Source organism: Notothenia rossii (genome assembly GCF_949606895.1).
Source record: "Notothenia rossii genome assembly, chromosome: 11".
In the NCBI taxonomy this organism is placed as follows: domain Eukaryota; kingdom Metazoa; phylum Chordata; class Actinopteri; order Perciformes; family Nototheniidae; genus Notothenia; species Notothenia rossii.
Genome location: NC_136910.1, coordinates 3,604,855 through 3,621,858, shown reverse-complemented (window position 1 = coordinate 3,621,858; position 17,004 = coordinate 3,604,855). Strand labels below are relative to the sequence as shown.

The 17,004-nt window shown below is 39.5% G+C and overlaps 2 protein-coding genes across 4 annotated transcripts in view; both read left to right on the top strand.

The window, feature by feature from the left end:
- The first annotated feature begins 831 nt into the window (after positions 1-831).
- cops3 (COP9 signalosome subunit 3) lies at positions 832-13,634 on the top strand. 2 transcript variants are annotated; one of them, XM_079660302.1, is made up of 12 exons: positions 832-1,013; positions 2,121-2,250; positions 4,534-4,646; positions 5,797-5,846; positions 7,265-7,357; positions 7,959-8,138; positions 8,267-8,407; positions 9,957-10,130; positions 10,624-10,710; positions 11,206-11,319; positions 11,417-11,497; positions 12,846-13,634. In XM_079660302.1, the coding sequence occupies exons 1-12, from the start codon at positions 959-961 to the stop codon at positions 12,897-12,899; spliced, it is 1,272 nt and encodes a 423-aa protein (XP_079516428.1). In that variant the 5' UTR covers positions 832-958; the 3' UTR covers positions 12,900-13,634. The 2 variants fall into 2 exon arrangements, with proteins under 2 accessions (XP_079516428.1, XP_079516429.1); XM_079660303.1 differs by having other exon boundaries at positions 841-977; positions 2,166-2,250.
- A 282-nt stretch (positions 13,635-13,916) lies between these two features.
- Positions 13,917-17,004, top strand: part of usp22 (ubiquitin specific peptidase 22) — a 30,852-nt gene continuing 27,764 nt past the window's right edge. Inside the window, exon 1 of one of the 2 annotated variants that reach the window (XM_079659254.1) lies at positions 13,917-14,367. In XM_079659254.1, coding sequence (XP_079515380.1) covers positions 14,248-14,367 — 120 coding nt within the window. In that variant the 5' untranslated portion in view covers positions 13,917-14,247. The remainder of the gene's footprint in view (positions 14,368-17,004) is intronic. The other variant, XM_079659255.1, reaches the window with a different exon arrangement.

The window sequence follows — 17,004 nt, the reverse complement described above, 5'->3', positions numbered from 1 at the left end:
TATAAAATAAAGCTGCTTGGAAACTGCAAGGAGTTGGGACTTTATTTTACAAGAACAAGAAAACAACAGTGACAGAAAAGGTGATTTTCTTGCTTTATTAAGTACAACAACACTTTGTTGTGTAGTCTAGAATATGTGAACGATGCAATGCCAGTGAGACTGGAGCTCTTACATCTTATAACATCTTTGTTCAATAAGCCACCCAAATAATACGTCAGTTCCTGTGTGTTTTTCTCATTTAAGGAAGCACTGGTGCTGCAGTCTAAATTAAGAAAATGAAGTCCCTTAATCTGTAAGACTATTACAATAAATTACAATTTGCAAAATACAAAATTAAAAATGTGTCAGTTATCATGATTTAATATTTTCCGCAAATCATGTGTGTGGCCCTTTAAGAATCCAACGCTTGGTTCGTGAACCTCGTTGCAGTCAGTTCTGTTTCTGTATCATCGCGATAGTTTGACATCAGTCGCACTGAATACAATAATAAATACAATATATAAGGAATATTAAGAATGATATACAATACAGTTAAAACATTTTAATCGAAAATGTGATAGTAAATATCAAGCAGACTCTACAGAGGGAGACCGGACTGTATTTCATCAGCAACAGGAAAAAAAACAGAAATATCACCGACAATTTGGTTTTCAGCCATTGTATATTTTAGGCGCTGCAGTCTGGAATAAGAAGGTCCCTTAACCTTGAATAAAATCCCAATAAGTTACATGTGCAAGACAAAAAAATAAACTAATATCAAAATAATGACAAATCGTGTTTCTGGCCCTTTAAGAATCAAAGGAACGGTTGCTAAATCTCGTTGCAGCCTGTTCTGTTCATGTATCATCGCGATAGTTTGACCTCAGTGTCGGCCCCCTGTCTTCAGTCCGGACGGAGTTGTTTCTGAGGTTTGAATGAAAAACAGTGCAAATTACCTCGACTTTGGACCCAGGAAATAATGGCTTCAGCCTTGGAGCAGTTTGTGAACAATGTGCGGCAGCTCTCCGCTCAAGGTACGTTTGCTAAAACTAATTTTAACGGGAAGTATTAGGTAGTTAGCTTAGCATAGGCTATCCAATGCCTTGCCGATAGCTTTATCTTTTTGCCATATCATGTAAACACACCGTTAAAATTGACTTTTTCTGAGTGTTAGAGTACTGTAAAGTATCAACAGAAGCTGCATTAGTACACAGGAGCGTTATGTGACCTGCGACTTGGTTGTTTATCAAACTAAATATCTTAAATCCTACTTTTTGAGCTAAATAAATAATATCTGAGCACTGCCTACCGGTAGTCCCGCCCTTGCCTCACTTGATTGGCTGTTGGAGGGAATACGCGAATTCTATTGGCTCAAAGGCACCCGTCAATCACGCTTGCTTTGCTTCTTGTTTCAAGGCCTTGGCCGGATTTTTATTGAAATACAATGCCACAGCTGGATTCGTGTACACATATTTTCAGTCAGTTTGTTTCATATATTTGCAAAGAATAGCCTATTGATGGAAGAAGACGGTTAAATAGCAATTTTACCACAAATCCCACCATTAAAACAATGAAGAAATGAAGTGTTTCCTCTTCTCCTCTTGGTGGATTTATTAATTTAACCTCATTATTTACAATAACTGTGAAAGTGTGGAAGTTATGAATCCATATCTAGTGTACAATTCAGTTTAATCTTGTTCCCCTCTGACAGATTTATATCTGTAACTGTCAATATTTATATATTTTAATTCTTAGTTCTGTTTTATTATCTACTTTGATATGTGTCTATTTGTGTGTTTGTTTATTTCTACTATTTTCTTACCTTGTACATTATGTGCAATGCCTTGTTTACATGCTGCTGTGACCAAAACATTTCACACATTGGGATCAATAAAGTATGTCTTATCTTTGCTGCCACAGCATGTAATAAGATATGACAATAAATCCCAGAATAAAATCCTAGCGGTCAATTATTTACAAGAAAAGATGCCTAAACAATCTCAAATGTTGACCTGCATCTAGCATTACGCTGCAAACTGTCTTGTATATGAGATATGTGTGCTTCCAAAGATCTAAATGGCATGCAAAACGTTTCCAAAGTGATTTAATTGACCCATGTTTTCCTGCCCTTTCACCTCCAGGCCAGATGACTCAGCTCTGCGAGTTGATCAACAAGAGCGGGGAGCTGCTGGCCAAAAACCTGTCCCACCTGGACACGGTTCTGGGGGCTCTGGACATCCAGGAGCACTCCCTGGGCGTGCTGGCTGTCCTGTAAGTAGCCTCCTTCATCCTAAATCTGTCCAGGATTGACACCGTCAGTGTTAAGAGCTTTTCCTCAGTGTCTTCTGGTAGTTTTTTTTTGTCTTGTTTTCCTTTTGAGTTCATTTCCTGCCACTTCTTGTGATTGTCTTCACCAGTGTTTCTCAAACGTTTTTATACCAAGGACACTTAACCAATAAAAAACACTCACGGACCACCTAACTCCACAAATATCCCAGAACAATAGGCCTGCTTACCACTCCAACAGTAACAAAGTACAGCCTAATAATGACAGCTTAACCTTCTCTCTATCGCCTCGTTCACACAATAAATCAACAATACAAATACAACTCCAGATTATATAAGCATTTAGTTAAATGGCTTTAAAATGCTCTCAGGTTTTACACCTCTTCTGAAATGTTTACTCACAGATCGTTCGCTACTGTGAGAAATGCAAAACCCACCGCATGTAGTGCGACACAAACCTCCGCTGTGGATTTTTAAAACAAAATACAGCAAAACTATGGTCGCAGGCAGAAGTTTAACTCTCTGAGGTCTAAGCCGTTTTTTCACATGTTGGGCTCGCCTGGGCTTTTTCTGTAAAAATGCAATTAAAACATGAACCTTGGTGACCATCGGGCTGGCCTGTGTGGTGACCAACAAATAAAAAACGGTTATGCAGCCCCGAGAACAGCCTCTGATCATCAACAGACTTCATGCAATGCTTCATTGGATGTATATATTAGATAATAATCTCTATCTCACTCCTAACACATCTAAATCTAATTCCAGCATGGATAAATGTTCATAAAATATATCCATTGTTGGTTTTATATGCTTCTTAAAATGTAAAAAAAAAAACACAGTTTTTCTTGAACAGATTACAAATCGCCTGAAAATGATACAAACAAGTGGCAACATGTGTGACGAAGGTGTGGCGCTGGGCTATATCGTGCAATCGAAAGTGAAAGTTAAGCTCGCTCCATTGCGGAGATATTCCCGCGAGAGTGTGGAAAATGTAAATAAATAAATGTATTTCAAATGTGAAATTTTACCAATATACTCACGGACCACTAGGGGGCGCTCGCACTTTGAGAAACACTGGCCTCATGATGCTCCGTAGATAGTAGTTATTGGGTGTTTCTCAATGTCGAGGAAGGATGCTCCGAAGCCACTATTTCAAGCATACTACGTCATTGAGTGCCGCCGAAGTCCTGTTCCAATGTCCACCATACTTGGAATTCTACCGAGGCCGGCGTACTTCGTAACGAGACATTGTCGAGGCTGCACATGTGTAGACTCCGGTCTTAAAATCCCCACAATGCTTTGCGCACGGATCAATTTCCAAATCTTTGGCGGAAATCGCGCTCCATTTAAGGCGGGGCCTCACATATGACACCTGTTAGCCTGTTCCACCATTCTTCGAAGGATTCTTGCCTCGCTTCTGAAGCAAATGACTCGGAAGACATGTGCTACCAAGGAAGCGTCCTCGACATTGAGAAACACCCATTGTTGTGTCTGTTGAAGGTCATATAGAATAGAATATATCTGTATTGTCATCATACAAAGTACAACGACATTTCTTTGGCAACTGTCACTGCAGACACAAATGAATAAGAGCGGTAAAAGCAGAGGTCGTAGCAACGAGATATCAACGATGTCAATGTGCATATTTACACTTGGACTAAAAACGTTAAATGTACACAATTGTATACATGTTGTGTGTTTTTAACGATGTGTTCATAAAGGGTAGTAACCAAAGGATGCACTTTCTGTGATGGATAGGGTGGAGGAGTTAATGAAAACAAAACTTCATTAACATTTACACAACTAATAAAAGATCAAGTAATTACTTCTTGAATAAAGACTGCTATTTCCTAATTCTGCGTGTTGCTTATAGAATAGGAAACCTTGTGTTGACAGGAAGCAGCTGAGAAAGCTACCAATTGGGGAAGGAAACGATAATTTCCTGTTATTTAGGGAATCAAAAAAGGCCATTGCTGCTTTTTGAAAAGTAAACAAATGAGCCTGGATATATGATTGCACATTAGGGAACACACAAAATAAAGTATTTAGGTTTTACTTAATGAAACGGTAAATGTTCTGCATCATCAAGATTTAAAACTCAAGTGAAGAATGATATCATTTGACTCTGAGCAACTGGAAATGATCTGACACCAAACCGTTCCATTTGTCCTTCTCCTCCCTGATGTGTTGTCATTAGCTGTGAGGCTGCGTTAAAGTCTCCTTGGTTCATCGAACGTGTCTGTCTCACCTCCTTCTCTTTTGATCCAGATTTGTGAAGTTCTCCATGCCAAACATCCCTGACTTTGAGACGCTGTTCTCCCAAGTCCAGCTCTTCATCAGTACCTGCAATGGAGAGCACATTAGATATGCAACAGACACTTGTGAGTACAGACTAACCTCTCCTTAATGTTTAAGAAGCATGCTGGTGTTTTCTGTGCAGATCTCGACACTATGTTGCTCACAGTGCACTCTGCTGAAGTGTGCACTGTTGTCAGCTGCACTCTTGCCCCTTTCACACCAACGCGGTTCCAGGGCCGGTTCGGAGCTAGAGCCTGACAAGCACCGGTTTTTCCTGTTCACACCGCAGGGGAGCCGCCTCTAAGCTCAGAAAAAATAATTGTCGGTCTAGAAGCAAGAATTAAGGCGAGATTAACCTGAGCTAACAGACAAAGGCGAGTACAGCAAATAAAAGTTGTAACAAGCAGTAGTGCTGAGCGAAGTGACTAGAACGAAACCACAAAAACACACTCTATAAAGTCAGCCAACACTAACCAGGCTTCGTGTGGTTCTGTTTATTTGTACCTTACTTTGACCATCCGTTCTCTGTTACTGATCATTGTGGAGAGAGGCAGACGTTTTGTTTTGTATTATAGCAGCTATCAGATGGAATCAACACATGGGCTGCACAGGTTGTCGTGTCCGACTATCACAAGTAGAATCATAATGAAAAATACGCCGGTAAAATGTGCCTGTAGAAAACGGCTTATGCCACAATAGGATAGCAACAAGTAGTCAGTTTAGCTTCGGTTGCTATGGTAACATCCCCCATTTTATACCAGACACGTTCATAACAGCGCTGTGATGCCAGCAGCACTGCAGCGGTCGGTACATGCCGCTGAGACACATTAATAAACAATGAACCACGGCACTCTGGAGAAAAGCCTAAGGTTGGAGAAGTCGTTACTTTATTTAATCTGACTTCGTATGATTAAAAGCAACACGATCATCGACCCGACGCAGTCCCCCGTTGTTGTTGTTGTTGTTGTTGTGACCGCCGTAACGCCGTTGGGGAGAAAATCAGCGATGTAAACGGTGACGTTGTGACGCAGCAGCACCAGTCGGGCTTCGGGCGGTGTGAACAAAAGCTTTCCTTGATGCTTTTGAGCGTGAGGACAAATGAAAGTGTTTTACCAGAAAGATGTTTGCGATGAAGCTTCGTGTACATGTGAGCAGGAAACACTTCACTCGCCTCAACAAAACAAGAGTAACTCAATAATTGAACACCTTTCTTGTCTCTGTTTCCTCTCTCAGTTGCTGGTCTCTGCCACCAGTTGACAAACGCCCTCGTAGAGCGGAAACAGGTGAGAACAAGAGCGATGGTCTTTGGTGTATTCTTTAATGATTTAGTTTTCCATGGTCGTTGCTTCCCCGTGTCTCTGCCCATTATAGGGGCTGTTGATCCAATGCACCAGGGTCCTCGTCCAATTAGTCTGCATGGTATCTTAACGCGCCATAACACTCGTTATCTTTTAAAGCAGTGGTTCTCAGCTGGTGGGTCGCAACCCGAAAGTGGGTTGCGGACCCGTTTCGAGTGGGTGAAAAAAAAAAAATGTAATTCATTTTTTTTGTTGGGGGGGAAATTGTCACACTTTTATTTTGAAGGCCCAATTTTCTAACGCTGTGCGTGCAGTATGCGTTGGACTGGAAGTACCGGAGACCAGTAGTCACGTAGTGATCATCTTCTCAATAAAATATCTTTGCTGATGTTTTTTCGAGTCTTCTGGCCAATCAGAATCAAGATTGTTGCCCGAAGTCCCCACGGACAATAACTTAGCGGTATAACTATTCTTTATACATCCATGGGTACAACTTCAGATACAGATGAACACATAATGAAATATGACCCCTGGTTTGATGATTGACAGGTCACAGAACAATGGGAGCTATCTACCCTTACCCACAATTTAAAGTAATTCACACAGACTCTCTCCTCTTTGCTCTTCTCGCAGCAAGAGGTCAGAACAAAGTGAAAAACAAACAATGGCATCAAATATTATTAATATGTCGGGTAGTAATAGATTTATTTATTTTCTTCTCAGAGTGTATCAGAATGCATAGTTTATGTTAGTATTTCAAAAAATCTCCCGGGGGAGAATCCCCCCAGACCCCCTGCTGGGGTTGGGTTTTCAACATGTGGGCCTTTTTATGTTATACAGTTCAGCTTTGATTCCATCATCTCATTAAACCTTTTTTAAAAGCATACTTTAGTTCTGTGAAGGGATATACAGTATGCACTGTACTTCACTTTTATTAATATTGTATGCTGCAAAGCGTATATATTACAGCACGTTTTTTTGTTGAATAGATTTGAGTGCTTCAAAATGTTGGGTCGCGATGTGTTGACCAAGTAAAAAGTGGGTCCCGAGGCCTGACCAGTTGAGAACCACTGTTTTAAAGGACAACACACCAGCTCTTCTGCTTTGGTGAATCTGTTTAATGTTGTACATGCAAAAGTTATTTCCCCTGGGAGAATAAAAAACATGACATTTTGGTTTAATTTTCCACATTCGTCCCAATTGAGTTATCCACCTGCTTTCCCACGGCTGAGTCTCCCCTTCCAACTGTTCCATGTTTCCCTTTTTCTTCTCGATCGATATATTTCATGCATCTTAAATCGGGGGGCAGACCCAGACTGTCTTCATTGTGTTGGGACGTCTCTGCTGAATAACTAACTGGTGTTTTCCTCTTCCTCCTCTTCCTCCTCTTCCTCCTCTCACAGCCATTGAGGGGTGTTGTCGTCCTAAAACAGGCAATAGACAAAATGCAGATGAACACAAACCAACTTACCTCAGTTCATGCAGACCTGTGTCAGGTGAGTCTCCGCCATGCTTAATGTGTTTAGGATTTAGCAGTTTTCTACTATATTTGTATTTATTTATTTGTATTAATAATCTTAGTTTCACTCCTTATGTTAATATCAATATTAAAATGTTTTATTGAAAAATTATTATTCTGTTTTTTTTACAAATATTTTTTTTTTTTTTTTTTTTATTGGATATCTTTACTTAAACTTCTTTAATTCTTATTAAATTCATATTTTCAATTTTGTAAATATATTTGCTTTATTTCATACTATCAAAACAGCGTCTTAATTCTGATTTAAAGACTTAATATGTAACATTTCTGCATTAAAGGTCTAACAATGACTAACCCTATGTTAAGTAATTAGTTTAGTTGTATACTTACACAATCCCAAAAACAATTTGTGCATTTAACATTTAATTTTGCTACCGTTTATGATCTACATCCAACATCCATGTTCTCCTAGTTATCCTGACTCGTTTCCATCTCCTATTTGTTCCTACTGTGCCGTCTAAAGACTGTTAACTAATGAAACCAGTCTTACTCCCAGCCCAGTGTCTCTCCAGTTTGACCCTAAACATCGTCCTCTCTTCTCTCCCGTCTCCTCACAGCTGTGCTTGTTAGCGAAGTGCTTCAAGCCCGCGCTGCCCTTCTTGGAGTTGGACATGATGGACATCTGTAAGGAGAACGGAGCGTACGACGCAAAGCACTTTTTATGTTACTACTACTACGGTGGCATGATCTACACGGGCCTCAAAAACTTTGAAAGAGCACTGTATTTTTATGAACAGGTACTCACACACCCCCAAAACACTCACAAATGTACTTGGAATGTCTCATGTACTTATTTAAGCCCTGAATGTGTAATAACATGTTCTCTTGTGTACAGGTAGATAATCACGTGTTTTCACTTTCTCAGGCAATAACCACTCCAGCCATGGCAGTGAGCCACATCATGTTGGAGGCCTATAAGAAGTACATCCTGGTGTCGCTCATTCTCCACGGCAAAGTGCAGCCACTGCCCAAATACACCTCTCAGATTGTGGGGAGGTTCATCAAGGTGAGGACTAACAGTAGCATAAACTCACGCAAGCAACATCGTGTGCGATCAAAGAGTGGTGCGGGAATGTGTCCTGACATCTGGAAATGAGTCAGCCTTTCGGTTGCCGCGGCAGTGTTAATTTTGGCAGCTGTTTTTCATTTAGTCTTAAGACGAAAATGGTTATTAGTTTTAGTCACATTTTAGTCATTCCTATCCTTCGTAGTTTTAATCTAGTTTTAGTCGACGAAAACTCAAAATGTTTTAGTCGATGAAAAATTACATTTTAGTCAAAATGTGTCTCTATACTCTCTGAACGCTCCGTCCCCGGCAGATCTCTGTGTCCGCTGCAGCATGTCTGTTAGGCCCCGCCCCCCGCACACAAAGAGACACAGGGAGAGAGAGTTAGGCCCCGCCCCCCGCCCACAGAGAGACACAGGGAGAGAGAGTTAGGCCCCGCCCCCCGCACACAGAGAGACACAGGGAGATCGCTCTTCTGGAGTGAAGAGAGCGGAAATAATGATATTGCAAGTTAGAAACGTAAGATGCATTTTGACAGACAAGACGGACACTTGGGGGAAAATATGCTGCATTTTGAATGTCCGATAGTCCACCATTAACACCTTAGTCCCGTCTCGTCTCGTCTCCTCAACGAAAACTAAATATACATTTCGTCATCGTTTTCGTTATCAAGAATCTATTTTTAGCTAGTCATCGTCTCGTCTTAGTCGTGTAAAAAAGGTCGTTGACGAACATTTTTTGTCATAGTTTTCGTTGACGAAATGAACACTGTACTATTAAGCTCACACTTAGAAATTAACAACATTAACAACAAAAAAATAACACTGTGCCGCGGGAAATCCCGTTGGAAGTTTTGTGGACGAGCCGTTGCAATGCCTACTTCCAGGTTGTCCTGCAAAAATAAACCATGCCTGCACCGTTCTGTGTTTTTAAACTTAGCTGCGTTCTAATGACTTCAACACAGTGTCCCCTCGGGCTGTGCAATTAATCGTATTCTAATCGCAATTACGATTTTGGCCTGCCACAATTACGAAAAAAACATAATCGAAAAAACCCATTATTTTGCTTTGCTAGGTTGTTACAACATATTTGATCTCATTTATTTTAGTGTAATTTATATTTATTTATATATGTACTGGAAGTGCGCTCCAAAATATTTGTTGATCTTGTTTATTGGTATTTATTATTTTGATATTATTTATTTTTAATTTAATTAATTTTTGTATTGTTTTTTCAGTTGAATTATACGTTCAGGGTAATGAACAGTTAAAAAGATACTGTTCAAATTATTATTTGTTTTAAAGTTCAATAAATGGATGTTTTCAAAGTCAATGAATAATCGTATTTAATAATCGTGATATCAATTATTGACCAAAAATAATCGTGATTAGGATTTTTGCCATAATCGAGCAGCCCTGGTTTCCCCAATTCTAGGGGCTTCTTACCCGCTGATATGTTAACTGCAGGGTGCCCACACTGTAGGAACTAGTGTAGATATTCTCTGTGTCGTGAAGTAATCTGTTTCTCTCTCTGTGTGCTCTCCCTTTAGCCCCTGAGCAATGCATACCACGAGTTAGCTCAGGTTTACACCACCAACAACCCGGCGGAGCTGCGCGGCGTCGTCAACAAACACAGCGAGCAGTTCACACGAGACAGCAACACAGGGCTGGTGAAGCAGTGCCTCTCCTCTCTCTACAAGAAGAACATCCAGAGGCTAACCAAGGTTATACATTCTCCACGTTAAAGTGATCCAAGGAAATAAGAGCCTAGTTCGTCTTATCTTTGCTTCTTCACGCTTTGAGGGAGACATTTGGAAATGTGTAACTTAAACGAGACCTCCTAAAGTCAGTTTGTAAAGCTAATTGAAACTCATCAGTTTCTTTCTCAGCTTGAGCTGGGTTACATTATTTAACATATACACTATATGTCTTCATCAGGACATGAGAGGAGATGTATTTGAGTGTTTTTATAACTTTAATATCCTGGATTTGAATGCTGCTTTTGATGCAGACATATGGATTGAATCATCCAAGTCCAAAGATACAGCGAAGCTTAAAGTAACTTAACATGAGGTTACACCCGTAGGTTCAGCCTTCTCTAATGTTATTTATTTATCTTCTCCCTAAAAAGCATGTTGTGAGGAACAGTGCTTTATAAATACATTCACTGATACATTTGAACCTCTTTTCACGTTGTGTTTTGTGCCCCTCCTGCAGACCTTTCTGACGTTGTCTTTGCAAGACATGGCGAGCAGAGTTCAGCTGTCCGGCCCTCTGGAGGCGGAGAAATACGTCTTACACATGGTGAGCACGTCAGAATAACTGAAGCATGGAGAGCCTGTCCTACATCTCATTTATTTATTTATTTTATTTATTTTATTTATTTTATTTATTTTATTTTATTTATTTTATTTATTTTATTTATTTTATTTATTTTATTTATTTTATTTATTTTATTTATTTTATTTATTTTATTTATTTTATTGTATTTATTTTTATTTTATTTGGTGTATTTTATTTATTTATTTTATTTATTTTATTTATTTTATTTATTTTATTTATTTTATTTATTTTATTGTATTTATTGTATTTATTGTATTTATTTTTATTTTATTTGGTGTATTTATTTTATTTATTTTATTTATTTTATTAAACCTTCAGAAGATCCTTGGCTGATTGTTGCCTTCATATTTAATCGTAAAATCTGGTGCAATTTTAAAGTTTTGCATCAAGCAAACAGCAGCTTAGTCTGCACTTGACATTCTGTGTTAAATTGTTCGTGTCCTTCCTCCTCTTTAGATTGAAGACGGTGAGATCTACGCTAGCATTAACCAAAAGGACGGCATGGTCTGTTTCCACGACAACCCAGAGAAATACAACAACCCAGCAATGCTCCACAAAATTGACCAAGAGGTGAGGATGTTTTTTTTTTTTTGATTGCATGAAGTCCAAGTTCTGAATGAATCCTGACTTTGAGACTAAAGCTGTGTCCTCCTTGGTGTCCTTGCAGATGTTGAAATGTATAGAGCTGGATGAGAAACTAAAGTCTATGGATCAAGAAATCACAGTAAACCCACAATTTGTGCAGAAGGTGAGGCAAATCAAACGTTGATGCTTATTTGGATGTATTTTCCTAATGTGTAATAGCTTTCTGGAATCCTAAAGGGACAGCATTATGCTGCTGCAGCAAAAACCATTTCCCAAATTGGGATCAATAAAGTACCATCTTACCTTAAACCTAACACCTTAAATCTTAAATCATCTTATTCCTTAAATCGGAACATGTATATCTTTCCTGTTGTACTTTGTTTTTTTTCGGCTGCCGATCGGTGCTCTCTATAAATGCCGATCGTGAGAGCCAATCACATGACGTAAAATACATGACACTTTTCTCTGTGCGCGGCAAAACAAGCTCGCCAAAATGGCTTCACTGGTCGGGCTTCATTTGAAGGTGTCTGAAAAAAAGACAGTCAAATAGCGATATACAGGATTCTTACGGTCATTAAAAACCTGGAAAGTCATGGAAATTCAAAATGCAAATTCCAGGCCCTCGAAAAGTTATGGAAAACAATATTTTTCCCAAAGTTTTGGAAAAGTCAGGGAAATGTAACTAAAGTTGCATCAAATATAATTTATATTTTATCTAATCGCAGAAATAGTAATACTATAATGATAATAAATACTGTATGGTATAGTAATGAAACGTGAAATAGCATTTAACTGACGAGGTGTTTTGCTGGTGAGAGATTTGAGTTGCTTTAGCGTGTAAAATAAACCATTTTCAGTGGTACCAGAGAAAGAGTCATGTTTTTGGTCATGGAAAATTAGATAAAGGTCCTGGAGAAGTCATGGAAAGTCATTGGTGAAAAAGTGTATGAACCCTGGATATGCAACGTGTGTGTGAAGCAGAACTCCAAAGTCTGCCACTCTAACTAAAACAAGTCATTTGATAAGTTGCACTGAAGCTCCCTTTAACAAATCCTTCCTTGTTAATGTTGTGGTATGCACCTTGTGACTAAGTTCTAGGTTTACTTGTTTTATTATGTGAGAAACAAAGATACTTTTTTACGTGGTAGAATTAAGTTCAAAAACCAAAATGTAGTTACACAATGTCAGAGGAATGTGATGCAAGGGTAGCTGGAGTTCAAACATTACAACAGGTGTACAAAACATGAGCATTTGAGCATGGAGTTGAAGTTTAAATTACAAAAGCATTGCAGCTGCACATGCATAATAAAAAAACTATGAATACATGTTAATGAAGTGTTTCAGGACTTTAAGGAGCGGTTATGTTCAATATTCAAGGATCAGCAGCGGGTTGTCTCAGCAAAGCTCCCCACAGATGTCCCAAAACAAACAGAAATATGAGCCGTTGTTCAGGAACCAAGTGTCCCAGGTCTCCCAGGTGTCTAACATGTGACTCCGGTTTGTTTCCTCAGAGTATGGGATCGCAGGAGGACGATGTTGGTAGCAAAACATCCAGTTATTCCTGAGGATCCTCGGGCGACGGGGAGAGAACGCTGACGCCAGCCAACACGTTCTTCCCGGGATGAGTCGGATTTTTTTTAAGGAGGAAAAACAAACAAACATTCGATTGCATAAGGACATTGGTCAAGGAAAATCTAATTGTGTGGAATGGTGATGATTTAAATTGGGTTATTTCTTTCTCTTCACAGTGTCGTAAAGGATAGCAAATTGTCCTTTTTACCAGGAAAAACAAAAAAAAGATTGTCAGTGTTTTATTTATCAATGTTCAGGTCGGAGCGCCACTTTAACAGAAACAACAATAATAAAAAAACTGGACTTATTTGTTCCAAACCTACGTGTGAATAATTTCACGGTTCTGCTGCATGACGGCCGTTTAAATGAAAAAGGGGTAAAGCCTGACGAGGATTAAAATCTGATATACTTTGTAAAGAATACAATGACCGTTCCTCCTGTCACTCCTGTTGGTTAGTATTCTGTACACATGGACATGCCCCTTGACCAAAACCCGGCACAATGGAAGAGTACACAATCCCGTGCACTGTTTTGTTTGTGTTTTGTTTGTTCCTATTCCTTTTTTAGGTTGGATCCACTAGAGGTCGCTAGAGCACTGTATAGGAAAAACCGTTGTGACAGCTTGTTATTACAAGAGGGTGAAGTCAACAAACCAAACTGTTCTGTCATTTGGGAGCTTGAGCTTTTGCGATTGTGGATCTGTTAATAATAAATTGTTTAAGAATATAGCTGTGGGTTTCATGGTTTGTGAAAATAACTTTTCCTATCCCTATTTTTACACTGTTTTAATGTGGATTTCCATCACGTTTTACGGTCCTGATTGATAAAATGAAGCTGAATTCATGTGTCAGCCAATCAGCGTGCTCATACAGGCGGATGTGGCTTCCAGGAAAATCGCACCAATCACGACGCGGCATTTACTTCACAGAGGCGGGACTTAGCCGAGAAAAGAAAGTTGTCAAACATCAATCATACGTGATACTCGCTTCTGATTGGTCCACAGGTTTGAATGAGGTGGGTCTTGAACTACAGTCACCGTGTAAATTCCATTGCTAACCAACTTTAGCCAGCCTGCTAACATGTAATTCAGCGACCACATTGGTGGATTTAAAGAACATAAATAATGTTTTATTTAACATAGAGTATTATTAGATAATAATGTCATCTCCTGCATGTGTCTCTGTTATTGCAAACATGTGCAGTTAGGCAAAACTGCAGCAATCTGGAAACCTGCAGAGCTAAAAAAAAAAAAAAAAAAACGTTTCTCGTGGGTCTGCGTTGCGGGGATTTGAGGTTTCATCGCCCGGAGAGAGGATACTATTCCCGGGTGTTGGGAATACCATGAGTCCTGGAGGATGTCCGCATGTCAGTAGCTTCAAAGTGGACAACTGGAAGCAGAATCTGAGGGTGATCTATCGGTGCTTCGTGTGGAGCGGGTCAGCTGAGACCAGAAAACGCAAGGTAACAAGAAGAAGGAGACTCTAATAACGTGTGTGTGTGTGTACACCGCCCTTCCAAAACAACACACACGTCTGACACTGGAGTCAAAAATGCAACCCATGTTCTCAGTGTCATCCTGGGTATATTGGGCTAGACAGATCCTAAAATCACTGGTGAAAAGTAACCAAGTACAGACACCCAAGTACTGTACTTTACTACAATTTTGAGAGACTTGTACTTGAGTATTTCTACTCCACTACAGTTCAGAGGTAAATGGTGTACTTTTACTCCACTACATGTATTTAATCCCTTTAGTTACTTCACAGATCTGGATGAATGAAGTGAAATATAATCAAGTGTTGAATCAGACTTTAGTTGCACCTGGAGTAAATCCACCAGCTACCCTGCAGTATACAAAGTCATTCAAACTAGCTGCAGCTTTGAGAACACTTTCATGATCAATCATTATAAAACATATCATATCTATTATTCTGAAATGGACCAATCTGCACAATGACTACTTTTACTGTCGCTACTTTCACTAGATTTTGATGAGAATACTTTTCTACTTTTACTTGAGGAACATTTTGAATGCAGGATTTTTACTGTAACAGAGTATTCCTACACTCTGGTACTTCTACTTTTACTCAAGTACAAGATCTGAGTACTTCTACTTTTACTCAAGAACAAGATCTGAGTACTTCTACTTTTACTCAAGTACAAGATCTGAGTATTTCTACTTTTACTCAAGAACAAGATCTGAGTACTTCTACTTTTACTCAAGAACGAGATCTGAGTACTTCTCCCAGCTCTGCCTAAATCACCTGACAGAAACGGATGCAAGCCACCCTCTTATCTCCCAGTTAGCTGCCTGTTTGCTCACTTCAAAGCTTGAGAGCGATAATGGATCATAAGCTGATTGTTTGCTCTGGCTCTCAGCCTGCAGGACATCAAGGATTTAGAATCCACCTAGCATATAACTGCAATCCTGCAAACCCCAATCCACAGTCAACGGCAGTGTATTAGTAATATGTGCTGATGTTGTAAAGCCTTATTGTGATTCCATTCATAGTGAAAACCTAGGTGTCATTCACACTGGGGACATTGGGGAAATGTCACCACCACTTTTTGAAATGTATTTGTATCCCTATATGTTAAACTGAAGCAAGCAGCAAGAAATGTCGATAGGCATATTCGTCCTTTAACCAGAATATGCTAATGCTTATATTAAATAATACAAACACAACCTCTTGTCCTGATCATGTTAGCAAATACTTGAAATGCTAGACAGGAGGTAAATGCAAAATATGAAAAAAAACAGAAGCTTAACATTATTATTCCACACACACACACACACACACACACACACACACACACCTCAATGCACAAGTGCTTACACAGCACATGAATTATGAAAAGGCATCAATATGCAACCATCTCTCCTCACTCATCATCCTGTCGGTGTTACAGCACTGTGTGTGTGTTTCTGCTCTCTGAGAACAGTGTATTCATGTAGGAGTGTGTGTCCTGTCACTCAACACATCCTCACATCCTCTGCTGTCTTAGAGCAAGAGTACACACACACACACACACACACACACACACACACACACACACACACACACACACACACACACACACACACACACACACACACACACACACACACACACACACACACACACTGTTATGGATATGCTGGAGTGGGAGAAGATGTGGAAGAAGTACTCAGATGTTTGTCTTAAATAAAAGTAGCGATTCCACAGTGCTAAAATACTCAGTAACGCTCTGTCTGTCATATTTGTGGGATGGCAGTGACGACGCTCTGCAGGCAGGATGTTATGGGAGAGCAGCAGAGGGTAATGGGCTGAAGAGTTCCTGTGTGTGTGTGTGTGTGTGTGTGTGTGTGTGTGTGTGTGTGTGTGTGTGTGTGTGTGTGTGTGTGTGTGTGTGTGTGTGTGTGTGTGTGTGTGTGTGTGTGTGTGTGTGTGTGTGTGTGTGTGTGTGTGTGTGTGTGTGTGTGTGTGTGTGTGTGGACAATATCACTGTCACACAGAGGCAACATCTGTCAGGTCCATTGATCTGCATCCAGAACGTCTAAACAGTTGTTGTTAAGGACTTTACCTACAAAACAAAGGCCTTGTAGTTTCTTACTGTAGACATCAACATGTTTTGGGGGTTTTAGTTAAATGCCTGGAATAAGGTGAAATGCAAGCTTAAAGATATGTTATGTGTGTTCTCTAGGCAGGGTTCCTACGGTCATTTAAAAACCTGGAAAAGTCATGGAAATTCAAAATGCAAATTCCAGGCCCTGGAAAAGTTATGGAAAACAATTTATTTCCCAAAGTTTTGGAAAAGTCATGGAAATGTAACTAAAGTTGCATCAAATATAATTTATATTATATCTAATCGCCAAAATAGTAATACTGTAATGATGATAAATATTGTATCGTGTAGTAATGAAACGTGAAATGGCATTTAATTAACTGTCGAGGTGTTTCGCTGGTGAGAGATTTCAGTTGCTTTAGCGTGTAGAAGCTAGTAAGCCAACGATTAAGAACAAGATCGGAACAACATGTTTCATATGCAGACCTTATTTTCCTGTTCCATGTTAAAATAAAAATGTTTCAGTGGTAAATGGAGGTGAAGGTCATGGAG